Genomic DNA, 27369 nt, shown 5'->3' with positions numbered 1-27369 from the left:
GAAAGAGATAATTGTCAAATTACTAAGCAGCAATCTGATTTTAATTTTGATAAGTTTTTATATCCTATTTTATTTGAAATGCTGTAAGATTGTTACATATACTGTGTATTTATTCGTCTTTGACCGCAAATAAAAATTCAAATTCAACCCAGTGGCATATGATTCTATCACTAAAATAGCCTTATTTAGCTAAAATAGCCTCCATCCATTTAGTTGAAAAATTAACTCATTAAAAAAATTGTTGCTTCAGGGCCCCTTTGGGATTAGCATCCCAACATTCACCCTGATGAAGAGTTCTGGAGGACTTGAAAGCTTGCCCACTAATTTGTGGTATCTGGGGGTCGATCCTAATAACGGTATTTCACTACTGGGGTTTGGGGATTTGTTTTACTCCAAGAGCACAGCTGCCTCCAGTCTCGGGCACAAGAAAAACTCTACGATTGAGTTACGGCAGTTGCTGATAAGGGCCTGAAAAGAGATCATGCTAGGATTCCACTCCATCTTTCTCCCAACTTGTATGCTAAAAATCAATTCTTCAGACAGGCTTGCTTGTGATTTGGCGCCGCATCCTGAGCTTCTCAGGGAAGGTTTTTGCTTACCTGTTTCTGGCAAAGAGTACAAAGTGCCTTCATATATATTTTGGACATTTCCCAGAAGCATTTGCCCCAAGGGCATCACACACTCCACATAAGAAAGCACTTAATGATATATGGTAAGGTCATTTAATACAATACTGCGGAGAAATGAAACTCTGGTGCTGGTTTTTCCTCATGCGGATGGGAATTTGGGAACCATTTCTGGGCATCATTAGAGATAATGAACTTAGGTGGGGGGGTTAAAAGGGGTTTAAGAGGAAATCTAGAAATCAAATAGCCTAGCAGATTAAATACACCATACTAAGGTACTACATTCAAGACAAATTGTTCAGGACCACCACCTATTCCCACCCTTTCCCAGAACCCATAACAATCCCCAGATGAAAACAGGGATACCCTCGTACCATTCCTAGTCTCACCGTAGGAATCCCTGTCCAAGCTTCCACTCCCTGGGTTGGATCCAGCCAGGGTTTTTTTGCTCAATTTCACCCAGTTCTCCTTCTTACAGCCTCTGTCCCAGATGGCTTTTGTCGATACAGGTCCCATGAATCCCAGAATAACCCCCGCTCCCTGTTTCATCAGCTGAAAAGCTGGTTGGATCCATCTGTTTTCTCTGATATATGCTGCATGCCAAAATTCCCATACTCTGCACTGTTTTTTTTTTTTTTAAGCAACATGAACGGTTTATGTTATTTAGGTTAAAAATATACTAGCAAACCATCTGTGATCTGTAACATACACCTTGACACATTTTCTCTGGACCTAGGAATCATTACTCAGCTGCCCTGTGACATCACTAGGCGACACCCCACACAGTCAAGATCTTTCAAAAATTACAACATTGGCTCTCTTTTCTTGTTTTGACTTTTGTACTTCCCAGATACAAATTTCAAGGTGAAAACTGGGTTTCTTCATCTTAATGAAGACTGGGTTTAGCCTCCTAAAATCTGAAACCCACACTCAAATCAAAATCAAATCAGCCTTAACATGAAATTTGGGGTACACAAATACTAGAAACTGGCCAGATTTAATTCATTTAAACAACTGAGCCTTGGCATGCTGAAAATACATTAACATACTCCATGGAGACAAGCAGAAGAAGACAGAAGAAGGAAGAAGAGTTGGTTCTTATACCCCATTTTTCTCTACCTTTAAGGAGTCTCAAAGCGGCTTACAATCACCTTCCCTTCCCCTCCCCACAACAGACACCTTGTGAGGTAGGTGGGGCTGAGAGAGTTCACAGAGAACTATGACTAGCCCAAGGTCACCCAGCAGCCTTCATGTGGAGAAGTGGGGAATCAAACCTGGTTCACCAGATTATAGAGTCCACCACTCTTAACCACTATGCCACCCTGGCGCTCAAGGAAGCGTCTGCAGATAACTGTGTGTTAACACAGGTAAGGCTTCAGCCAGATGTCCCCCTCCCCAGATGGCAAGCATTATTGCCAGGGGAAGGTCCTGCCCAAGCCTGCTTCAAAGGAGAATATGGGCATGGCTTGGCCTCTATGGTCTCAAGTCAATTTCCGTCGGAGGCTGTCAACCACTAGGATTCCAAAGGACCCTCTACATTCCATTATGACAGAAGCAACTGAGGTCAACTTGCACCGCTAAATCTCTGGTGGGTGAATCTGTCAGCCTTCTCCCGGGCTCCCCTTATCTCCATGTCTGGAAGCCCTTCTCACCCGCTCCCCATCCCTCTCACTGCTCCAGTGAGGGACTCAGGGAAAGACTGTGGCTCAGTGGTAGAGCATCTGCTTGGCAAGCAGGAGGTCCCAGGTTCAATCCCCTGCATCTCCAGTTAAAGGGACTAGGCAGGTAGGTGATGTGAAAGACCTCTGCCTGAGACCCTGGAGAGCTGCTGCAGGTCTGAGTAGACAATACTGACTTCGATTGACCAAGGGTCTGATTCAGCATAAGGCGGCTTCATGTGTTCATGTGTTCCATGCCACATCTTGCACATGAGCAAATCCCAAAGCAGACTGCAGGGGGTGCCTGAGGCTCCTTGCTCCAGCCTCCCAAAGCATGTGATAACGCTCCAAAGGAAGCCTTCCCCCCCCACCCACCCCCCACAAACTCCAACCAGTAGCAGCATCCAACACAGAGCATCTGTGTGTCTAACTGCCTTGGGTCTCCCCAGACAGCACCTGCAATCTGCCCCCTTCCTTGCCTGAGTCCAAGGAGCTGTGAGTCAAGGGGAAATCATGGCATCCCAGTGAAGGCCGAAGGGTCATTTGCCACAGCAGCCAAAGTTCCAGAGGGATTCTTGCAGGACGGCTGGCCTGGGAGGTGCCAACTTCTGCCAGGCCAAAGCACTCCCCTCCCCTGGCTTCACAGGAGGGTGCAGACATATTGGGTGCCACAAAGATATTTCTAAGCAGCATGGCAACCTGGCACCTGGGATTTTTCAGGTTCTGCTATAGCATATTAACTGTGCAAACAGAGACATACCAGGCATAACACATAAAAATTAAGGTGCATCCACATACTACATACCCTCAGAGTTTTCTCTGGGGGGTGGGCTGAAACCTGATGAATAACAACACTAGCAGCTCATACTGACCATTACAAAAGGCTTGCCAAAAACACAGAATAGGGATGAAACAGGAACACTGGCACCAGAAAATCTGGAATTGTCCCTGGTAAACAGTATACTATACGTTTACCCTTAACAATATCCTTCACATGACAGAAAAGAGTCCATCCGTACAATGATCAAGGAATACTTTCCCACCACATTTGTGAGCAATTTTATATTGTTTACAAATGTAAAGCCTCCGACTTAGTTTTACCCCTCCTGATTCCCTCCCCCCTCAACTGCCAGTGAAACACTCACGCAGGTGGGCTGGGAGCCTGATGGCATCTTCCTCCATCCTGATGGCTCGAGGCACCGGGACATGTAGTGGCGACGAGGAACCGTAATTTGGCACTGGGCTCACCGGAGGGGTGTAGGAAATCCTTTCCTGCTGTTAAAGTAGAATAGGGGGAGGGAGGGATAGAAAAGAGAAAGGACAACATAAACTTTTGGGGAAAGGAATGAAGCTACAATAAAAACCGGTGTGGAGTTTTTTGCTTTTTTAAAGGAAGCATTGGGGAGGCATTTCCTATGATTCCAAATACACAGAACAGCAGAATGCAAATCTACTTTTAATCCACCAATTAAACTGATTGATCCAATCAAAATTGTAGATGGATTAACTAACGGAGGATCAATGAGTTGGTGATGCTGAAAGTTCAGGGCAAACCAGTTTAAGTTTCGAAATGGTAGTACAGCACATGTATCATCGACTCTTCTGGCAAAGTTATCTATCTGTCCAATCATAAACTGAGCCAGGTAGAAGTCTCCGTCCTGTTTCAGGGACTCTTCTTCTGCCTTACAGATCCATACAAATGGCACCATTCTGGGAGACCTGGAGGTTTATTTCCACTATCTCCAATGGAAGAAATGCTTCTAAGACATCACCAAATAGTTCCCTAACGCACAGCAACCGTCTTCTCAGCACATCTGATGGAAAGATTCTTCAGGGACTACTGATTGAAATTCCAAGTTGAGTCTTTCTGTTGTTGTGCTCAAGCTACGTCACCTTGCCTTGTAACATGCTGCCATTCAATCAGACATGACCAACATCAATATCAAACAGACTAGCAAAAGAAGGGAGGAGGCAGCCATGAATAAATCTGATTACCCTGGAGGTGACGGAGTCAGTTCTCTAACAGCACTTTCTATGGGTTTCTACCTTCAGACCCTCCACTCAAGTAAGCAACTAGTGTAGTGTGGTGGTTAAGAGCAGTGGTTTGGAGCGGTGGACTCTGATCTGGAGAACCGGGTTTGATTCCCCATTCCTCCACATGAGTGGCGGACGCTAATCTGGTGAACCGGGTTGGTTTCCCCACTTCTCCACATGAAGCCAGCTGGGTGACCATGGGCTAGTCACAGTTCTATTAAGAGCTCTCTCTCAGCCCCACCTATCTCACAGGGTGTCTGTTGTGGGAGGGGAAGGGAAGGTGATTGTAAGCCGGTCTGATTCTTCCTTAAGTGGTAGAGAAAGTCAGCATATAAAAACCAGCTCTTCTTCTTCTTCTGACTTTGTAACCTGTTAACGAATCCTCCAATACAGTGGTTCCCAACCTTTTTTTGACCAGGGATCACTAGGACTTTTTTGTTCGGTGCAGGGACTCCAAGGTTCAAAATAAAAATTCCGAGAATTTGAAAATAAACTTTAATCATAACTGTTAGTTCAACATTAAACTTAGAATAATATTTGAATTTTTTTTTATAATAGAGAACTTTTAATTGAAAAGATTAATTTATTATGGGTTTATATCTTTGTTTCGCAGACCTTAATTTAGTTCTCGCGGACCCCTGGGGGTCCGTGGACCCCCTGTTGGGAACCAGTGCTCCAATAGGACCAAACCTTCATAGATATGCCCAAGAAGTTTCATCGAGGAGTCTTCTGTGTGATACCCAAGATCCACAAAATGGGGAATCCTGGATGTCCCCACAATTTCTAGACTTGACACCTTCACTGCAAAAGTATCTGACTAGTTACAGCATCAAATGTTGTACTACTAACACTGTTAGCTATTTGAGGGATTCCACAACATTCCTGAGAAAATTTCACTCCAATTATGACCTTCCTGAAAAAACCATTCTGGCCACCATGGATAGAAGATCGGACAGCATCATTCATAAAGATCAGCCATCACTCACAAAGCATCAGGAGTATCATCCCTGATGGTGCCACAACAAAACTGGCCATTCAAATATGAGTCTTTCTCCTCAATCACAACTACTTCACAATCCCTGTGCCTTCCAGGTAACTACCCTGCCATGTGTACCCCAATAGCCCGGCAGTATGCCTATTTATTTATGGCAGAATTAGATCAACACATCCCCACAGAACCTGCCTCCTCTAGTTGAGATTCACCAATTTTATTTTTTCGTTATCTGGGGTCACAGGAGGATCATGAGAAATTCCACCTAGATCTTAACTTCCACAACGCCATCCATCTGAGCCTGAACCACCAGCTACGAAGTAGATAAACAAGTAACACCTTACACTGGAAAACTATTGATGGTGACACTTATTTACATCCTTCTAGAAGCAATCTAAAGCATCCCAGGATTGTAACAGGTAACCTCCTGCCCCCTTAGGCCCTGAGTTTGGTCAGGAGAAAGGCATAAGGAAAGTGCTTATGCATTTTTACTTGCTTTTAAATTTATCACGTTATTGTTTTTGCCGTGGTTTGTCTATGTTCTCTTTTGTGAGTCCTAATTGTAATGGTCTTTGGGCCCCACACAATAAATGCTACTTGGCCTTGAAAAGAAAGACAGGAACAGAAATACTTTAAATACACACTTCATCAAGTCTTTGATGCTGGCTCATCTCCAAGGAAATAAATACAGTCCAATGGGGGATCCAAGACCAAGCACAGACCGCACACCTCTGCACTTACAGTAATCAAGTTTTTATTAATTGTGACTATGAATTATTTTATGTTGGTGTTAAATGGGACAATTGCTACTGATTCGTATGGTGCAAAGCTTAATTCTATTATTTCCCAAATGAAAATGATAATGTATGTTGTAGTGTTATATTATTTGTGTGAATTGTCAAATTATAAACTATATTTGAATGCTTCTTGTCGATTCCCCTGGGTGCGGGCCTTGAATTTTCAGAAGGTTCTGTTAAGTGGCTCTGCACCTTACTGGCTTTGCCTCGTCCACTGGACCCATCCTGTTGCTCCCACTCCTCGCTCCAGGGCAGACCCCAGAAGGCATGAAAGCTGGCTGGACCAAAAGGCCATTATGGCTAAATGACGGAAGCTAGCTCCCCCACTCCTGACTCCTAAGCAAAAGTTTCCACTGAATGGTCCACTAAAAAAGGAAGAGAGAGAGAGAAGAGGAGCCCGACATCAAACAGAGAACAGCAGCCAGCAGTTCCTTCTTTACCATATGCACAAACAGATGCACACATTTTTAACAGTGAAAATGCCATAATAACAAAAACAACAACAACAATTTATTAATACAGTCACTGGCCAGCAGAAAAAACAACAACAGCCACAACAGATAATAAGAAAACTACAACAGCTACTACTGCTACTACAAATAATCTAAGGCTACATATGTCATGTATGGATGACCCAACCACACTTATCAAAGCATTTTTGGAGAAGGAAAACAGTGTTGAAAAGTTGTTTTTTAAGTAACTGCCAAACAGTTTAGAAGAGTTGGTTTTTATATGCCGATTTTCTCTACCAAAGGAAGAACCAAACCAGCTTATAATCATTTTCTTAAGGAAGAACGAAACCAGCTTATAATCATCTTCCCTTCCCCTCCCCACAATAGACACCATGTGAGGTCGGTGGGGCTGAGAGTGTGTGACTAGCCCAAGGTGACCCAGCTGGCTTCATGCGTAGGAGTGGGGAAACAAATCCAATTTGTTTCTCCTGTGGAGGAGTGGGGCATCAAACCCGGTTCTCCAGGTTAGAGTCCACCGCTCCAAACTACACCATGCTGGCTCTCTTTAGTTTAGGATCAAGTATGCACACAGTGTGCTGGGGTGGCAGAATGCCCAACTGAAATGAGTGGGAGGGGGTTCTATTTAATTTGAGGATTGTACATTTTTCCTTTGAAGTGTGAAGGGGGAGCAGAGCTCATGATAACCTTACCCTCTCTTGTTTGGGGGGTTCCCATTTATGTAGCCAGTGATATCTGTCCTGTCCAACCGCCTGTTGGGGGGGGACGGACCTCTCACACAGCCAAGATCCAAAGGCCCAGGATGTTTGAGGGGTACGGAGGAGAAGAAAAAGAGTATTTTCCCCAGGGCCACGCACCTATCCAACACTGCTATAGGCACAGCACATAGTATGCCGAAACTTGCATTTCTAAACCCAGCCCTCCCCGCGTTCTCTCCCCTTCAGGCTACAAGGAGGAACTACGCAGAGCTTCCCAGAAGGAAGACTGGCGTAAGAAATCCTCAGCATCACTGGGATGAGGGAGATAGATTCCAGTCTAGTAGCACCTTAGAGACCAGCAATATTTTTAAGGTATAAGCCAGTGGTTCCCAAACTTTTCGGGCTACCTCCCCCTTGGTTCCACAAACTCAACCCCAGCGTCCCCTACCCTATAAAAAGCATTAGTCAAAATAAGGGTTTGCCTGGCTCGCTAAAGAAGATAATAACAATAAAATTTCAAAACAGCAACCATTAATTGCACATCTATTCAAAATCAAATCAAAACTTTTAAGTGGAAATTTATTCAACAAAACTGATGAACTCGATCCAGTGGTACCAGCTCTTCAAAGTCTGGTAAAAAATTCTGATAGTTTCCACCAAATTTGCCAGCATGGTGCCACAGCTTGATCGACTGTAAATTAGTGAACAACATAGTTGAAGGGGCCCACCTCTAGCGCCCCCCTGTTGCCCTCTTGCCTCTTAGTGCCCCCCTAGGTAGCCCCACCGCCCCCCAGGGGGTGGCACTGCCCACTTTGGGAACCACTGGTATAAGCTTTTGAGAGTATCTGACGAAGGGAGCTTTGATTCTCGAAAACTTATACGCCGTAAATCTTGTCGGTCTCTAAGGCGATACTGGACTGGAATCTCGCTCTTCTACTGCGGATCAACACAGCTGCCCTCCTGAAACTATCTTCATGGGGTGAGGCAGCCTCTCCCTAGGCAGTCTACAGATAGCGGGTTTCGCTCCCTCAAATGTTTGCAGCTTTTCTATGAGACAAAATAGATCTCAGCAGGAGCCATGGAAAGCTGGGCTAGACACTCTCTGCACATCCCTACCTTGGGCCTTTTTCTTGGTCACCTGGGAGTGCACTGAAAATGGACAGGAAAGAGTAATGTCTGAGTTGGTGCACCTTCAGAATTCTCCTATCAACACTGCCTAATTAGCTTGTTCATGGAACTTGTCAGAGTAACAAGTTGCCCATAATAATCTGACAAGAGACAGCTGACAGGTAGCTGTCAGATCTGAGGCATCTAGGATGATGCAAGAGGCAGCAATAGCCTTGCAAGTTCTAGGGTGAACTGCAACTAACCGGTCTGAAGCAATACGATGATGTAATACTGTGGCCAGGTCTGCAGGTGGCCTTATTGGTTTCAGGTGGAGTTCTGTATATAAGCCTATGTAACTGTAACTCTGTGTTGGGAAGTTTGGTGGAGAGAAGTGTACGTGACGGTTTGTCTTTTGTATCTGTGCACTGTAAATTAAACAACACTGTTTTCTGTAAAGCAAGGAGTTTTGGTGGTGTGTCCTGGATAACTGCTAATCCGCCTGCTTCCACATCAGAACTACCTCCATTACTAGAGAACCACGTCTTTCCCAGAAAAAAATCTGCGGCATTTTAGTAAAGAATTGACACAAAATCTCTCCTTAATGCGCACACATGCTTCTCTCACAACAGGCGAACCAATCAGCATCCCAAGAATCTATGCTTCGCGCACAAAACTCAACTATCAAGTTCCTGGCTCCTGTAACTGCAGAGAAGAGCATGAAAATACATTTGCTGGGCCTCGCACTTCACTGTCCTCTGCCACGTCATATCCCTCAGCTATGGCGTGGTTCAGATATACTTCTTAGTTGCTTAGTACTTCTTACTTGCAGGAGTAATCCCGGAAGAAGAACCCATTTTTGGGATGTTTCCCTATCTGCTTACTCCCAGATAGTTCTATTCAGCCTTTGTGATTAGGAGAAGCTATTTCTATGCCTGCTGTTATAAAAGATGATCGTATAGGATGGAGCCAGATAGTGTCTGGTACGCATTATGCCACTTCCATTTCTGTTTACATTGAATTAAGTGGGGTAGGAGGAGAGTATTTTCCTCTGTTAAATGCTCTCTGGGGAGAAACCCCCCCCCCCCCCGCTTAATTCTTACTTTGAACTAATCTTATGGGAGGATATCTCTGCATTCTAAACACAGATGGTGGTTACAAAACAAAATTACACCTCTGTTATGGAGAAATTTAAATAAACATAGCCAGTGTATTTTCAGAGGGCGGGGGAACAGATTACTACTGGAAGTTTCACTGTTTTTTTAACAATTTCCCTAAAACCAGCAATATCTTTATGATATCGGAATTCACTAATATATTGTTTAATTTTTTTTAAAAAAAATCTGGTATCCGTTTTACAAGTTTTAAGGGAATGCTTACAGACTAATGCTTGAGAAAAGATGGGAAAATGGTTTACTTGATTTCCCCCTGGTGGGTCCTCACATCTCCAGCTCTTTCCCTAGCTAGTCCACACAGTATGAACCTGTACATTTTTCCAGAAGCAGTGTAAGACCTTTTTGTTCAGATTGGTTGTTGGTGGTCAGAAATCAAGAGGTGTGGGGCTCCATTATCACCAGCGTACCCTTACCTGCTCTGTGCCCTCAGTCTGCCATGTACTACAAGTTCAGTTAAATAGCTAAAATATTATAAAACTTGAAAACCTGGCACAAATTCACTACACGCTGCTTACTTGGAAAAGAAAAAAAGAAGAGAAGCCAGGCATACAATGCACAAGTAGAAAACTATAATTAGCCGCTTGTACGCCTGGAAGCTCCAACAGCCGCGTGTTTCCACGACCTGGCTGCGATTGCTCCTAAGGGAATAGGCAAATCTAAGAGCCCGGCTTCCATTCAGACACACCAATCCTACAGTTGGCTCGCAGTGGCAAAACAAACGAGTACTTGTGCAGGCTAAAATGTTAGGCAAGCTCGAAACCAGCCCTCGTGATATGAGTTTCTGGAGGAAAGAGGAGCAACTCGGCCTTCAACTAAATACTTCGTTTTGACAAGAAAAGATACGATACTGCCTTAGCGCAGCAGCCCTAAAAAATTGTTTTACAATATTTTATTAACTATTTAAACATTGCATACACATACACATACAGATTATAACTTATTCCAAGGAAATCAGCGAACAATTGTGAATAAGCCAGTAAATAATCAAGAATACTGTTTTGTACTATCAATTCTACTTAGCAATAAACCAAGAGTGGGGAACCTTTTTCCTCCCAAGGGCCATTTGCATATTTATAACATCATTCGGGGGCCAGTAGCGATCGGGAGCACGGCTTTCCCCCACCGTCACACACACAGACCACCCCCCGCATGCACGCCCCCCGCCCGAGCGATCGGGGAGAAGCTTCCCCACAGCTTCCCCCCCCCCACACACACACACACAGACACGTGGCCGGCGGCAATGACGGCGGCTTCCGCGGGAGAGTCCGCGGGCCGCAGCCAATGATGTCACGGACTGTAAATGGCCTGCGGGCCGGAGGTTCCCCACCCCTGCAATGAACTGTTCAACATTGCATATAACTCATATGAGCCTTTTCATCTTTCACTCTACCATTCTTCTGATTAGACAAAGCTCTAAACTCTAACATTACAAACTACATCTGATATTTATACTTTTAATCTTACTTATCCCTTTACTATAGTTCTACTGGAATTTCTTCTCCACAATTTACTACCTTTCCCGCCCTAATTTTCATCCATCCTTAAAACAAGCTCTCAAATATAAATATCTTATTTTATATTTTCAATTGAGCCTAATCAAAATCATTCTTAAAAATAGTTAAAAACGGACCCATTCAAAACTGTGATTTGCTATATGACTACATTTTTTAAAAATCAAATCCTTCAACTTGTAACATTACATCACAAGAAAGGTAAGCCAAACGTCCACTCCCTTACAAACCTACCTGACCACTACGGCCATCTTCTGAGGCCCTGCTTTGGGCACCTCCGTCTGAGGCCCTGCTTCGGGCAGATAGCAACCCAGGAGAGGGCCTTCTTGGCTGTGGCACCAAAGCTCTGGAACTCTCTCCCTAGGGAGATTCACCTGTCCCCTTCTGTTGCCATCTTCCACCAGGAGGTGGAAGGCCTTTTTATTTTCCTCTGGCGTTCCCTCAATGATTACTCCTTCCCCCCAATGTTTTAATTACTCTTTTATGTGCTTTTAATATGCATTTTACTTGTTTGTATGATATGTTTTTTTAATAAAGTTTTGTTTTAACTCTTCGCTGCCTTGGTGGCCAAGAAATTTTGTAAATACCTTTACAAATGAAGAAATAAATGATCAAGAGTGCAAGTTCAGCTCAACTTGCCACAGAGATCCCTGGCCAAGTCAACTCCAACCAAGCTGGCCTCACATGGAAGTCGTTCCTAGACCTGTTACCTAAGACCCTCTGAACCAGAGATGCCAAGGACTTAGCGCTGGACTTTCTACATGCAAAGCATATGCTCTGAGAACCAGCGTGGTGTAGTGGTTAAGAGCAGCAGACTCTAACCTGGAGAACTGGGTTTGATTTCCTGCTCCTCTACGTGAGTGGCGGACTCTTATCTGGAAACCAGGTTTGATTCCCCACTCTTCCACATGCAAAGCGCTTTGAGACTCCTTAAAGGTAGTATCTCTTTCCAGTATTTTTTGCATGTCTACCACATCTGATAAAAAGTTCCATCCACCTCTTTACATTTCCAACATTTCCCTTTGTAATCTTTGTTCATCTTCTCGATGTCCTTTGGAGTAATATACCATCGATAAAACATCTTATACCAATTTTACCCTTAATGATTGACTGGCTGTAAATTTTATGTCTTTGGTCCATAAAGTTTCCCATTGTTGAAAAGATATTTCTTCCTCAAAGTTCTGCATCCATCTAACCATACATGTTACTACCATACATGTTACTACCAGTGTAAGTGGCCCTGTACCGGCGACCAGTGTTAGTGCCAATTTAGCCAGCATAAGTGGTACCAATGCCAGCGCAGGGGTCATGCCGGCTTCAAACCCCATTCGGCACCGCCCTTCAGAATTGCTCTGCCCATCATCACTGATTAGTCATAAGATTTTAAAGTTTTAGTTGATCATTCTGGGTTTGTAAACTTAATCTTTGTGTATAGCCTGCCAGCATGGTGTAGTGGTTAAGGTGTCAGACTTGGATCTGGGAATCCCCACTGTGCCATAGAAACTTGCTGGGCGAGTCACACACTCCGCCTCAGCCCTGACTAGTATTTGGATGGGAGACCTCCAAGGAGTACCAGGGTCTGCTGGGGAGGCAGGCAATGGCCAACCACCTCTGAACGTCTCTTGCCTTGAAAACCCTAGGGTCGCCAAAAGTCAGCTGTGACTTGACGGCAAAAAAAGAAATTGCCTGCACACACTGTGGTTATCACCATCTTGGGAGAGGCATGCATTCCCCTTTGTGAGAGGAGATGGGGGAAGGCTCCTTTCAGGATGACGCTTCCCATCGGCAGTTTCAGTAAATGCTTATAAATTTGTTATTTAGAAGTTTGCTCTCCAGTTAATCTTGGGCAACATATTATAGTTTAATCAGAAGATTTTGATTGATTTGTTAAATCTTTAGTGAATACAGTACTGCAGCTTACCATTCTGCACCACGGGGCACCGTGAAGTCTAACACATTTTTATTCTAAGGCTTTCACGGACTGGAGCTCCCTTTCTCAGATGGAATGGGTCCCAGTCTACGAATGCCTCTGCTAGAATAATTGCAGCTGTCAGCCTAGCCTACTTCACAGGGTTGTTGTGAGGATAAAACAGAGGACACCGATATAAGCTGCTTTGAGTCCCCATTGGGGAGAAAGAGAGAGTATAAACGAAGTAAATAAATAAACAATAGAAACAGCCATTCTTGGATTTCTCTGCAGTTCATTAAAAGGAAAAGTAGCCTTGGAAGGTTCCCCAGATTGGGGCCATGGTACTTGAGAGGAATATTTTAACCCCCTTTCCCTATGGGCGAAAACGCATGGTCGCTTTTTCCTCCTTTAATCCCTGTTTCAGCCAGGATTCAGCCTGGATCGAACGCATGCGTTTCGCCTAATGTGCGTTCGATCCTGGCTGAAACAGGGATTAAAGGAGGATAAAGCGACCATGCGTTTTCGCCCTATGTGTTGTTTCCTTGATGCTAATTGCTTCTGAGGGTATTCCCTTCTCCCTGGGTGTATAAGGCATATAGCAATTTGTATGTGTGTGTGTGGTGGTGGCGGGGGCTTGCTTGAGTTAAATCCACCAGCCTCACATACTAATCCGTATAACTCTCTGGCTGCTTTTAGCTTTTAAAAACCAGCTGCAACTTGGCTAGCTTGACCCCTAGCACGGGTGTTTCAGTGGAGATGCTAGTGCTTCCTGCTCTCAGACATTTCCCTTTGTGAACTTGTGTGAAGCCACCTTCTCTGGGTTTCTGTGCCTGAACACGACAAAGTAATTTATTGCAGATTAAACCTCACTGTACTACATATAGTAATCTTCTTGGGCCTGTAGGTGTACTGTAGTAGTCTGAACTTGCTATGTCTCTACCTGGTGGTTAGCAACGTGCTCTCTTACTATAGAAGCCAAACAATGCTGGGCTGGGTGGATCAGCCGTCTGGCACGGTACAGGGCAGTTCCCTGATAGACAATGCCAAAGCTGAAGAAGAAGAGTTGGTTTTTAATACCCCACTTTTCTCTACCTTTAAGGAGTCTCAAAGCCGCCAGGTTTTCTGTCAGGTTTTCATGCTTAATAACATTTTGCCTTCCATCCCACAACAGGCACCTTGTGAGGTAGGTGGGGCTGAGAGAGTTCTGAGAGAACTGTGACTGGCCCAAGGTCACCCAGCAGGCTGCATGTGGAGGCGTAGGGAATCAAACCCGGTTCTCCAGATTAGAGTCCGCCACTTTTAACCACTATACCACACTGACTCAATGATTAATTCTTATTAGAAGTATAATACAATCACTAACGTGATTTATTTTAGCTAGATTATTTCCAAATTTATTTTAATATACTGGTATACCTAAATATTGTGGTTCAAACAAAGAAGTTTATGATACATGATTAAAATATTAGGGTAAGTATTAATTAATGATGGTTATTATCTTACGACATACTGCTTTCAACTGACTTTATGTCTAGCACTAGAACATCTTTCCTTTCCTTCTGTATAATCCTCTTATCTTTCTTAATTGTAAATGAGATAAATGATATGATTTCTTCCTGTATTAATCCTGGCTTTCTCTCTTATGTTTTGTCTTTATTATAAAAAAATAAAGAAACAAAAACAAATATTAGCCAAAGGCTCTACTCTGTCCATCGCTGTTTATGAAAAAGTCCAAACACATTTTTTTTTTATCAGTCAAAGTTGAAAATAGAGCATGCATTGTGTAATTTCACAGGGAAAGTGTACTAGCCATGAGGGAACTGGGTTTTAGAGACATCAGACAACATTTGCAATACAGTCTCTGGAGAGTCACCCCTGTTACATTCTAAGAGGAAGACAGTTGCCTCTTGTAACCATTTCGCCATGCGCCGCATCAAGAATGCAGCATATGATGCTTTCACTTGGCAGAATTAACCAATCTTTAACTCGAATTTGCTGTTTTTTTCAAATAGCTACTTCTCCCCTATGGGGAATACCCACAGCTCAATGTTAGAATACACATGAAACAATGCAGAAGGGTCACGATTTAATCCTTGGCATTTCCACCTAAGAGATCACAGGTCCCAACTGTATTTTAATTAAATATTTTATGTATAACAAAAAAGACATAAAATAAAATAACACTCTAACACAAAACTACACATGCAATATATCAAACCTTCCAAAGACGGCCGTTCAACAGCTTTCTATGATAGGAACTAGGTAAATAAAGATATCCAAATTAGAGGGTCATGTTGTAAAATTACTCCAATATCCCTTACTTAGAAAATGCCATTACGACAGGTACCAAAATGTAGAAGAACTCTGCCCAAGACTCTAGAAAGTCACTGCCAGTCAGAGTACACCATACTGGGCTAGGAAGAGCAGTGGTCTCTTTGTGGAAGGCAGCATCATGTGCTCCCAAAGAATGCATCATGGTGCAAAGAATAATTAGGCACAGCAAAACACACAGCTGAGGATAAATTCTCAGCAATGTGGAACACCTTTCTAGTACAGTTGTTTTCAAAGGGCAAAAACGCACGATCGCTTTATCCTCCTTTAATCCCTGTTTCAGCCAGGATTCAGCCAGGATCGAACACATGCGTTTCACCTAATGTGCGTTTGATCCTGGCTAAAACAGGGATTAAAGGAGGATAAAGTGACCATGCGTTTTTGCCCAAAGTGTTCCAAACAGCCCTAGATCTGTGGACGCTTATCGGCAGTTGTCAAGAAGAACATCACTACTGATAGCCAAGTGGCTCTAAATGATGCTTGCACACCAACATCTTCCCCTGTGATGTGCAACACAGGTGAGGGAGGGGCATACTGCAATGCGCACACAGGGTGATGTGCGTTCCCCAAGAGAATAGAGTGTGCACCCTAGAATATTCCCCAGAATCCTCCACCGCACACATTTGTTCCTCAGCAGATGAAGAGCATGGTGAAGAACCACGTTTGATTCCCTGCTCCTCCACACGAGGCCTGCTGGGTGACCTTGGGCTAGTCACAGTTCTCTCAGAACTCTCTCAGCCCCAACTACATCACAAGGTGCCTGTTGTGGGGGAGGGGAAGGGAACACAATTGTAAGCTGCTTTGAGACTCCTTAAAGGTAGAGAAAAGTGAGGTATAAAAACCAACTCTTCTTCTTTATTTAGGGATTAAACACCACTGTCATAGAGGAGTCCCAAATACAACAATGAAGGGTTAAAACCCTAACTCAACCAACTTTCAGCCAGCCTTCCGCCCAACTTCCATCCCCCAAAAAGGACCCTGACTCCATGACCAGGATCTGTCATTATTTCTTCCTAAGTGCCCACCATAAGGCAAAGCAGTCCTCCACAGAAAATTCCCCATGAGACTCAGCAAACAGGAGACTTCAAAACATTGGAACCTTTTTCTCCAAGTTCACTTGTAACCTCCTGCAAAGTTACAAAGAGAGGGGCTGTGGCTCAGTGGTAGAGCATCTGCTTGGCATGCAGAAGGTCCCAGGTTCAATCCCCGGCCTCTCCACTTAAAGGGACTAGGCAGGTAGGTGATGTGAAAGACCTTCACCTGAGACCCTGGAGAGCCACTGCCGGCCTGCCTGAGTAGACAAGACTGACTTTGATGGACTAAGGGTCTGATTCAGTATAAGTACAACCACCCCACTTGTTCAGTATGTGTACATGGTGTAGTGGTTAAAAGCAGTGGTTTGGAGCGGTGGATTCTGATCTGGAGAACCGGGTTTGATTCCCCAACTCCTCCACATGAGCAGCGGAGGCTAATCTGGTGAACTGGATTTGTTTCCCCACTCCTACACACGAAGCCAGCTGGGTGGCCTTGGGCAAGTTACAGCTCTGTTAGAGCTCTCTCAGCCTCACCTACCTCACAGGGTGTCTGTTGTGGGGAGGGGAAGGGAAAGGTGATTGTAAGCCGGTTTGAGTCTCCCTTAAGTGGTAGAGAAAGTAGGCATATAAAAACCAACTCTTCTTCTTCTTACCCTACAACACACTCTGCTCAAAGGGCCAGGATTTTATTACGATGCCACAGCCACCTTCATTTCAACAAGAGCTGAGATAGACCCAGGGAGGGGCCATGCCAGCCTCCAAAGTGCCCCGTCCCCGGTCTCTCACATCCCAACCAACCTTTCCAACACCAGAGTTTGGAAATTCTGCTCCACGCAAGCACATTGTTTCCCTCTTTACAGCCGAGGAGCCCATTTTTGTCTTGCGGATCTACCACCTTGGAGGGCTTGTGCACCAAGGGAACAAATGAGATTCAAGGCAGCTGCACACTGCGTAATTGCCTTGGCCAGGACGCGGCTTAATTTGCTTCATGTAATTTGCAAGGAGCTGGACCATCCTGCCAGGAGGACGACAGACTTCTGGAAAATAATGAATTCAGCTGGTAACCGTAAACCTCACGCTGAGCGATGATGCCTGGGGCCAAACGAGTCAACGCCTAGTTCTGCATGAGATTCATGCTTCCCTGAACTCCTTTTTCGTCTCCTTCCTCGAAGTTTTCAACTGGTCATCATGTCCTGATCTTTCCATTTCCTTTTAGTCCGCCTGCTTCCAACTTTGGCAGAACATTCGTTTTGGAGCCGCTGAAACATTCAAAAACTTTTTGCCTTTGAACGCTCAGTTGGCTTAATCTTTACATAGAGATATGCTTCCTGGTACCCTGAGCTGGATGGCTTAGGCTAGCCCGATCTTGGAAATGAAGCAGGGTCGGTCCTGGTTAGCACTTGGATGGGAGACCACCAAGGAATTCCAGGACTGCTATGCAGAGGAAGGCACTGGCAAACCACCTCTGTTTGCCTCTTGCCTTGATCCCTACGGAGCTCCCATAAGTCAGCTGCAACTTGAAAGCACTTTGCACATGCACCCATTCTGCTTGGTGACTGGAGGCTTGCAAGGACATGGAAGAGCTCTGCGCCTGAAGCTCCTGGAGCATTTGTTGTCCTTTTACTGCTCAGCTGGGCCTCAGGCACACGGGCCAAGGTGGAGAGCATATCTGGGCCTCACCCAGGTAACAGACTGTTAAGAGTAAGCAACCCTAACATATGCCAGTGTTTTGCTGCCTACATACACACAAACACACACACAAAGGGAAGATGATTCAGCAAACACAGGAGTCATGACTGGACACCAAGGCCTACTTCTCATTGTGAAAGGACTGTATCACTTCAGGACTGATCTGACTGGATGTGTGTGTGTCAAGCGCTGTCAGGTTGCTTCCGACGCATGGCGACCCTATGAATCAATGTCCTCCAAAACATCCTACCCTTAACAGCCTTGCTCAGGTCTTGCAAACTGAGGGTCATGGCTTCCTTTACAGAGTCAATCCATCTCTTGTTGGGTCTTCCTCTTTTCCTGCTGCCCTCAACTTTTCCTGGCATGACTGTCTTTTCCAGTGACTCTTGTCTTCTCATAATGTGACCAAAGTACGACAGCCTCAGTTTAGTCATTTGAGCTTCTAGGGTCAGTTCAGTGATTTGATCCATGACCCACTAATTTGTTTTTATGGCAGTCCACAGTATCCGTTAACACTCTCCTCCAACACCAAATTTAAAGGAATCTACTTTCTTCCTATCAGCTTTCTTCATTGTCCAGCTTTCACATCCAAACATAGTAATAGGGAATACGATGGCATGACTGGATGTGTAGAAAAAAGAGATAGGGAGAGGGCTAGACCAGTTCTCTGACATGCACCCGATTGTGCCAGCTTCCACCAGCAGTCTTAAGTGGTACAGCCCAGACCTCACCCCACTCACTGAGAACTGGACCAATGCTCCCAAGCATTGGGAAGACCATTTCTCCTTTCCCCACGTACAGAGAAAAATACCAGCATGGTCCTTCACTGAGGGGTGATGGAATCATTCCAATCTCACTGGAAAAGTTTGACTGGTGTGCCCGGTGGTGGTGAGAATGACAGTGTTCAGAGTTCTCCGCGCAACATAAAAGTGACACTGACTCTAGGGAGCACACCTGAGACTTAAAGGAGGAGATGGTGGTGTGAAAGTGGGCTGGGCAGCTATCCAGGCTTTAGAGGCCTCTCCAAAGGGAGAGGGTAGATGGAGATCCACACCTGTGACTGGAAGGCAGCAGAGCACAGGGAAGGCTCGAAGGCTTGGCCTGGCCAGGCCTTAAGTCTCGAACTTGGCCAATCATGCAAGAGCATCTCCCTACTGTGATTCATACTCGGGGTACCCCTTGCTCTCTTGCATTAGCTCCTCCACGAGGAGGAAGAACAAAGCAGCTTCATAAGGGCTTCTGTCCTAGCAGGATTGGTTCAGCAACCAGCCAAGAACCTCAACCCCTGCCTGAAAGGATAAAGGTGTGAGTCGGGATAACCCCAGCTGAAGGGCAGTGAGGCATGGCTCCAATGCCCATCCCCCAAGCAGCCCTCTGGTTCCTGCAGCCGAGGGTGGGGACATGCATGGTTCCATACTGGGCCTTCCCTCCCCACTCCGCGGTCCTCTGGGCTATCGGACTCTGGTGTGGCTCTCACTTGCCCCCTATTTCTTCCTGCCTTTCCCCCCTCCATCTTCCCTCTGTACATTCTCCCCTGCCAGTTCGAGGGAAGCTGTTGGGAAGGGGCATAGCCTGGCTGTGCCGGAGAGCTGAGAGGGAAGCCAGATTAACGTGGGGACAAGGCTAAATGCAAAAACTCTCAAGCTGAGAATAGTTGTGACAGAAGTATTTTGCCACTTTCTACAACATTTTCTTTTATTCTGGGAGAAGTACTTATTGCCTTTGGCTGAAATGGGTACTGCGGCTGTGTGTTGTTATGTTTTCAGCTTCCTTCATTTTCCTCTTCTGGATATCTTCTAATCTTTGCCCTGTCGTGGGAGACACAACCTGTACTTGGGACGCTTGAAGTTATTATCATCAAAGGCTTTTAAAAACTTAAATTTTGTCCCTGGCAAGGTTTTCAAAGGCCGCTGTTTTCTCTCGACAGTTTGTATGGATTGTAGACCATGCAGATAATTTATTTTTCAAAAGAAAGGTGGGGTATAACTGTTTTAACAATCTCAAACACGTGTGGATCCACTCGAACACACATCAGGTCCTGGACCATGTCAGATAGTGATCCACAAGCCATGACAGTAATAACTGGTTTGTGAAACAAGAGGGCCTCTGGGCCTCGGACTCCACCTACTCTGAGCCATGGCACCTGGGTCGGGTGCCACTACAGTTGAGGCTCCGCTGTCTGTTTAGACTGATGGACTGAATTTGTACCCCGCCCTCCCTGACCTGCCTTCTTGGTGTGCTGGGTTTTTTTTAGGGCAGGATTTTGGACAAAATTGTGCTCTTGGTGTCTGACAAACACTCCCCTTTTTGGCAAAACAAGTATCACACTGTGCCTTGAGCTCCTTCTGAAATGGTACCCAGTCCCCAGATCGGGCTGTACCATGCTGCCTTCCCTCCCGTGCTGGGATTAGTCTAGCACTAATAGTCTGACCTTTTTCTTCTTTTGTGCTAAAAATTTGTGAATGTTTTGTTGATGTTTGGTCAAAGCAAAGAAACTTTCCAGTAACAACTGGGGATACTGGAGCAATTGACAAACTGGAAATGCTGAAAAGTGTCTCAGGCTGTCTTGGCTTCCTCTGAAGGTTGTAAGCTCTCATTTCCTAGAGGTTTTTAAGAAGAGGCTAGATGGCCATCTGTCAGCAATGCTGATTCTATGACCTTAGGGCTTAGGCAGATCATGAGAGGGAGGGCATCTTGGCCATCTTCTGGGCATGGAGTAGGGGGTCACTGGGGGTATGGGGGGAGGTTGTTGTGAATTTCCTGCATTGTGCAGGGGATTGGACTAGATGACCCAGGGGGCCCCTTCCATCTCTATGATTCTATGTCAGGTGGAGCAATTCAGAACAGCAGTGCTACAAAGCTTATCTGAGAGCCACTGTGGTATAGTGGTCAGGGTGTCCAATTGGGAACTAGGCGCCCTAGGTTCGAACCCCCACACTATCATGGAAGCCTGCTGGATGACCTTGAGCCAATTACACACACTCTTTGCCTTGTCTACCTCAGAGGGTTGTTGTGAGGATAAAATGGAGGCGAGGAGAACGAGGTAAGATGCTTGGGCCCACCTTGGAGTACAAACAAAGTAAAGCAATCCATGATAGACCATAGCAGATGCGCACACAAACACACCGAGGATATAACATGGAGCAAACGGATGGTGCATGCAGTGAACATAACAGAATTCAAATGATGAAGCTGGTAAAATTGGCAGGTTTTGAAATATTTCTTGGAGCTCGTCTGACCGCTGCTTTCACTGCCGTATGATAAAGTATGTCTTTGTATTTATTTATTTTTATTTTTTTCAAATTTATAGCCCACCCTCATTCCCAGCCAAGGCTGGGCTCGGGGCGGGCAACAACCTTCAAAATACATAAAACCATAGAACAGTAATTAAAACCTCATGTTATAACCGTAAACCAGATGGCCTTAAAAACAACTCAGACTCCACAGAGTACCAGGTTTCGGCAGGTCCACCCCCCACAGATGTCAAGAGTGGGGGGGGGGAGAGATGGGGAGGCCAGTAATGATGGATAAATTTGCGGCTGCCCTCAGTTATAGGTCCAGCGGAATAGCTCTGCTTTATAGAGCCTGTGGATCTCCTCAAGGCGCCTCCTTAGGTGGGAGAAGAAGTCCCACCGCTTCCCTTTTCTCTTTCACCCCCCTCGGCAACCAGGTGAAGCGGGCCGCCCGTGGACTTTACGGGCTGGTGGCAGAGAGGCCGGAGTCGGCTCGTGAGGTGGACCCGGGTTCCTGTTCGGCACCTGTCCCCTGGAGCGCACCGAGCAGAGCTTTCCAGCTGGCACCTCGCTCAAGAAGCTCGCTTCCCATCAGCTTTTGCAACCTGCCCTCTTTGTTTTTCTGCTCTCCTGGCTCTTGACAGGAATCTGAGGGGAGAGGGCTGCCAAGAGCCAAGGCAACCAGTTCGGCGAGTCTTGCTCAAGCCGGAGTCGTGCCGCGAGGCTTGGCAAGCCTTTGCTAGCTCGCAACCACCGCATCGAGAGAGGGGGAAAGTTCTGGGGCCGCACTGACTCCGCACGCACACGTGCAAGGGGAAAGGCTTAAATGCTTGGTGCCGGTGGTCTTCCTCGGAGTCATTGGGCCCGCTGCCTGAAGCAGAAATGCATGCCATGTGTTAATCTATGGTCCAATAATACTTCGGACCATAGATTAACACATACTCCCCATAGACTTATCTACGATCCATTCCAGCTAGCGGCAGCCAAGTGTGTGAGGAATTGGAGTGCAAGTTCTTGGCAGACCAGAGTCCATTGCCCTTGTAGAAATCTATGGTGAGACCACACTTGGAATACTGTGTACAGTTCTGGTCACCACACCTAAAAAAGGATATTGCAGAGCTTGAGAAGGTGCAGAAAAGAGTAACCAAAATGATCAGGGGCTAGAGCAACTGCCCTATGGGGAGCAGTTAAAACACTTAGGGCTGTTTAGTTTGGGAAGAAGGCGGTTAAGGGGAGACATGATAGAGGTCTATAAAATTATGCATGGTTTGGAGAGAGTGGACAAGGAGAAGCTTTTCTCCCTCTCTCATAATACTAGAACCCAGGATCATCTGCTGAAGCTGGAGGGTGAGAAATTCAAAACAGATAAAAGGAAGTATAAATCGTGGAACTCCCTGCCCCAGGATGTGGTGATGGCTGCCAACTTGGAAGGCTTTAAGAGGGGAGTGGGCATGTTCATGGAGGATAGGGCTATCCATGGCTAATAGTCAAAATAGATACTAGTCCTGATGTATACCTATTCTCTCCAGTATCAGAGGAGGATGCCTATTATATTAGGTGCTGTGGAACACAAGAAGGATGCTGCTGCAGTCTTGTTTGTGGGCTTGCTAGAGGCACCTGGTTGGCCACTATGTGAACAGACTGCTGGACATGATGGGCCTTGATCTGATCCAGCAGGGCCTTTCTTATGTTCTTAAGGTTTGAGCTGAGGCTGGAACTTGGATCCCTGCAGGCATGGGAGTTTAGCTTGTCCTTCCCTTTCTCCTTGGGGTCTCCAGGGGAAGGAGTCCGTTCTCATTGAACGTTGGATGAGCAAATATTCTCTTTTGCTTCAGCTTCATTGAAGAGAGCAAGAGAACCCAAATTAATTCTTCCTCAGTGTGCTATGCAATCCAGTAGCTGAGAAGTTTTCAACAATTAAGTAAGGGACTGGTCTATTTTCGTGTGCATGTGTAAAGTGCCATCAAGTCACAAAAGCCTTATGGCAATCCCAGCAAGGGGCCTTCAAGGCAAGTGAGAAGCAGAGGTGGTTTGCCATTGCCTTCCTCTGCAGAGCCATCCTGGGTGGTCTCCCTTCCAAGTACCGACCCTGCTTAGCTTCCGAGATCTGACAAGGTCGAGCTATACCCGTGTTGGCGAACCTATGGCATGCGTGCCGGACTTGGCACGCCGAGCCCTCTCTGTGGGCACGCGCGGGGGGCTTCGAAGGGCTCAGCGCGGAGCCCTTGAAAGCCCCCTCCCTTCCCTGGACTCTTCCGCCGGGCTTTGAAGGGCTCGGAGCCGTTCAAAGCCCCCCCCCCTTCCCTGGACTCCCCGCCGCCCAGCTGGGAGGAAACCTCAGTATTCAGGTTAAATTGCAGTGTTGGCACTTTGCGATAAATAAGTGGATTTTGGGTTGCAGTTTGGGCACTCGGTCTCTAAAAGGTTCGCCATCACTGAGCTATACCATGCAGCCTTCCCCCCCCCTATTCTCATGATGACAAAACAGATGGAAGAGCCAGCGTGGTGTGGTGGTTAAGAGCGGTGGACTCTAATCTGGAGAAACAGGTTTGATTCATCACTCCTCCACATGAGCGGCGGACTCTAATGTGGTGAACTAGACATCCATCTAGACATTAGGAAGAATTTTCTAACAGTCAGAACGGTTCCTAGTGGAACAGACTTCCTCGGGAGGTGGTGAGCTCTCCTTCCCTGGAGGTTTTTAAGCAGAGGCTAGATGGCCATCTGTCAGCAATGCTGATTCTATGAACTTGGACAGTTCATGAGAGGGGGGGCATCTTGGCCATCTTCTGGGCACTGGGTGTGTGTGGGGGGGTAGTTGTGAGTTTCCTGCATTGTGCAGGGGGTTGGACTAGATGACCCTGGTGGTCCCTTCCAACTCTATGATTGTATGAACTGGGCTGAGAGCAATGTGACTAGCCCAAAGTCACCCAGCTGGCTTCATGTGTAGGAGTAGGGAAACCAACCTGGTTCATCAGATTAGCGTCCACCACTCATGTGGAGGAGTGGGGAATCAAACCTGGTTCTCCAGATTAGAGTCCAGCACTTCCTAACCACTACACCATGCTGGCTCTCAGTACGTTCCACGGGAAACGGTACCTGGACTCGTGCTATTTAATTTTTCATAGATGGGGCGAGCAGCAAAGTGGATAAGTTTGCAGATGACACCAAATTGGGTGGAAGAGAACTAAAGTGGAGCATGAAGAGTTCCAAAAGGAACTGAACTGGATGAGTGGGTTCCAATGTGGCAAATGAGGTTCAAAGTGTCAAGTGACGGGGTAAAAAAATCCTGACTCTAAACATACACTGATGGGATCTGAACCGGCAGCAACTGTTGACTCAGTCTGTGGCAGCAATGAGAACAGAAAATTTTATGCAAGGGATTCTAAGAAAAGGGTTAGGCATGGCAGTAAACATGGAGCCCCGTGGCGCAGAATGGCAAGGTGCAGGACTGCAGTCCAAGCTCTGCTCACAACTTGAGTTCGATCCTGATGGAAGTCGGTTTCAGGTATCCGGCTCAAAGTTTACTCAGCCTTCCATCCTTCTGAGGTCGGTAAAACGAGCCCCCAGTTTTCTGGGGGTAAAGAGTAGATGACTGCGGAAGGCAATGGCAAACCACCCCATAAAACATAGTCTGCCTAGTAAACGTCGTGATGTGACATGACCCCATGAGTCAGTAATGACCCGGTGCTTGCACAGGGGACTACCTTTAACTTTTTTTAATGGCAGTAAACAGTCGAATTTGTGTGTGCTGGTTAGCCTGGGTCTCTGCTCAGCAAGGAGTCCGTGGGCTATGCCGACACTGCTGGCCCAGGCCCAGCTCAAAATATGGCTCTGTTAAAACATGGTTTTTGATCAGGAGCCACAAGGTTCAGGAAGAGAGAGTTCAGCATTTCAAGGAGGAAACCATATATTTCCTTTCCTTTCCTTTTATCCCTGAGAAGCTCCTTGATCCATTGATCTTGAGCAGCCTATATCTATATCTATTGGAGGGATATAAGGACTGAAACAAATCTTGCCACTGACAATGTAGCCTTGAAATCCCTATCGCTTAGTAGAAAAGGCATTATGTCAGACACAGAGGCATTAGATTTGTATGTTAAAAGGGAGGAGATATAATGTGATCGAAGTTCCTGGTAAAAGCGGCATTCCAAGAGGGCATGAGCTAGTGAATCGATAGAGCCAGAAGAGCAAGGACAGGTCCTGTCTGGATATGGCATATTCAAAATTCCACCCTGCATAACCATAGAGGGGTTAGCATTCAATCTAGCCAAGCAAAAAGCTCTACAAAGACGAGGAGTTGTCAGATAATATGCATAAGCAGGCAAACCACGTGGTGGTGGTATTCCGAAGAACTGGGATGAACAAACGCGGCGAGCACGAAAAGCAGTGCTGTTATAATCAAGCTCTTTAATGCGCTTTTTAAATTTTGGTGACAGCTTCAGTTTTCCCAAGATCTAATCACATATCCTGCAAGAAGCCCGACAATGACAGTTTCTCATCTAAGATTTTTTGCCATGAGGATTTAAAAGGGTGGTGCTTCAGAGAAGCTAGGAACCCCTCAGTGCTAAAGCACAGTTTAAGGTGTAGTTTAAAGGCGGCCAACCACGCCCTAGCTTTGAGTGACGCTTGGTCAAACTCGGAACGAAGAGTAACGCCAGCAACACATCGAGGGGTGTTTAGGAGTTTTCGTAAGAACTGAAGCAATGGACCATCTATAGATTCATTGACAACTGTTATCCAGATGGCAACACCAAAAAGAATAACTGGGATAATTTTTAGATTAAAAACCTGAATAGCCCCTGGAATATATTTGCCACCCTTGGTGTGCAAAAAGTTGACAATAGCACCAACCCCAGGCTTAATTTTGAAACCATATATTAAGTAATACAAGGGACAAGAACAATCAATCCTCCCCCCACCCCCGGAGTGTTGTTCTAATAGAAATTTAGATAAAATCATCCAAGTGAACAGCTGTCCTTGAGAGGGTCACTTTGAACTGACTCACCCCTCTTTCTCTAGAAAGGGGTTTCTTCACTAATCCCTAAAAAGGTTTTTTTAACCCTCTTAGTATTTTTTTAAATGAAGAAAAGCCAGGCTTAAAACATTCATTCCAGAATCTGATGAAAAGTGGAAGAGTTGGTTTTTATACCCTGATTTTCTCTACCTTTAAGGAGTCTCAAAATGGCATACAATCACCTTCCCTTCCCTCCCCACAACGGACACCTTGTGAGGTAGGCGGGGAAGAGTTGGCAGAGAACTGTGACTAGCCCAAGGTCACCCAGCAGGCTGCATCTGGGGAAACCTATTTGGTTCACCAGATTAGCCTCCGCTGCTTATGTGGAGGAGTGGGGAATCAAACCCGGTTCTCCAAATTAGAGTCCACTACTCTTAACACCACGCTGGCTCTCAGAAGGAGCTCACTGCAGCAATCTATGCAGCATCTCTTTTTATCACAACAATCCCATGAGGTAGGCTAAGGTGGGACACACGACAGCCCTTTCAGCTGAGCAGGGATCAGAATGTGACCCTCCTCAAATCACATCACACTGTTCACTAACACCACCACCACCACCCCAGCATCTCAGTTCATGCTTAAGTTATCTGTTGCATGTGAGATGTACTTCCTTTACCCCCGGTACTCCCTAGCATGGTTGACAAGTGACCAGAAAAAGTGATCTGCCTTCTGCCTCTGCCTTTCTCATCAGTGTAATGTTCAGAAATCAACAGGTGAAGCTTCTCATGACAAGGGAATGATGAAGACTATCACCTAATACAGGTTGAGTATCCCTTATCTGGACATCCGATATCCGGACTGATCCAAAAACCAGATGTTTTGAGCTGGGATGCAGGCATTACTCACAGGCCCTCAGCAGGGCCACTGATGGTTCAATGTACACAAAATTATTTAAAATATTGTTTAAAATTACATTCAGGCTATGTGTATAAAGTATATATAAAACAGAACTGAACTTCATGTTTAGACTTGAACACATGAACACATGAAGTTGCCTTATACTGAATCAGACCCCTTGGTCCATCATAGTCAGTATTGTCTACTCAGACCAGCAACGGCTCTCCAGGGTCTCAGGAAGAGGTCTTTCACACC

At 45.7% G+C, this 27369-nt stretch overlaps 1 protein-coding gene across 2 annotated transcripts in view; it reads right to left on the bottom strand.

Annotated features, from left to right (window-relative positions):
* Positions 1-27369, bottom strand: part of ETV6 (ETS variant transcription factor 6) — a 164513-nt gene that overhangs the window by 94396 nt on the left and 42748 nt on the right. Inside the window, exon 2 of one of the 2 annotated variants that reach the window (XM_056862968.1) lies at positions 3430-3559. The exons of the other annotated variant lie outside the window; for it this stretch is intronic. Coding sequence (XP_056718946.1) covers positions 3430-3559 — 130 coding nt within the window. The remainder of the gene's footprint in view (positions 1-3429; positions 3560-27369) is intronic. 2 annotated transcript variants of the gene reach the window in all.

This window comes from Euleptes europaea, chromosome 17, assembly GCF_029931775.1.
Source record: "Euleptes europaea isolate rEulEur1 chromosome 17, rEulEur1.hap1, whole genome shotgun sequence".
Lineage (NCBI taxonomy): Eukaryota > Metazoa > Chordata > Lepidosauria > Squamata > Sphaerodactylidae > Euleptes > Euleptes europaea.
The sequence above is the reverse complement of the archived record's forward strand: the minus strand, read 5'-3'. Positions and strand labels throughout refer to the sequence as shown.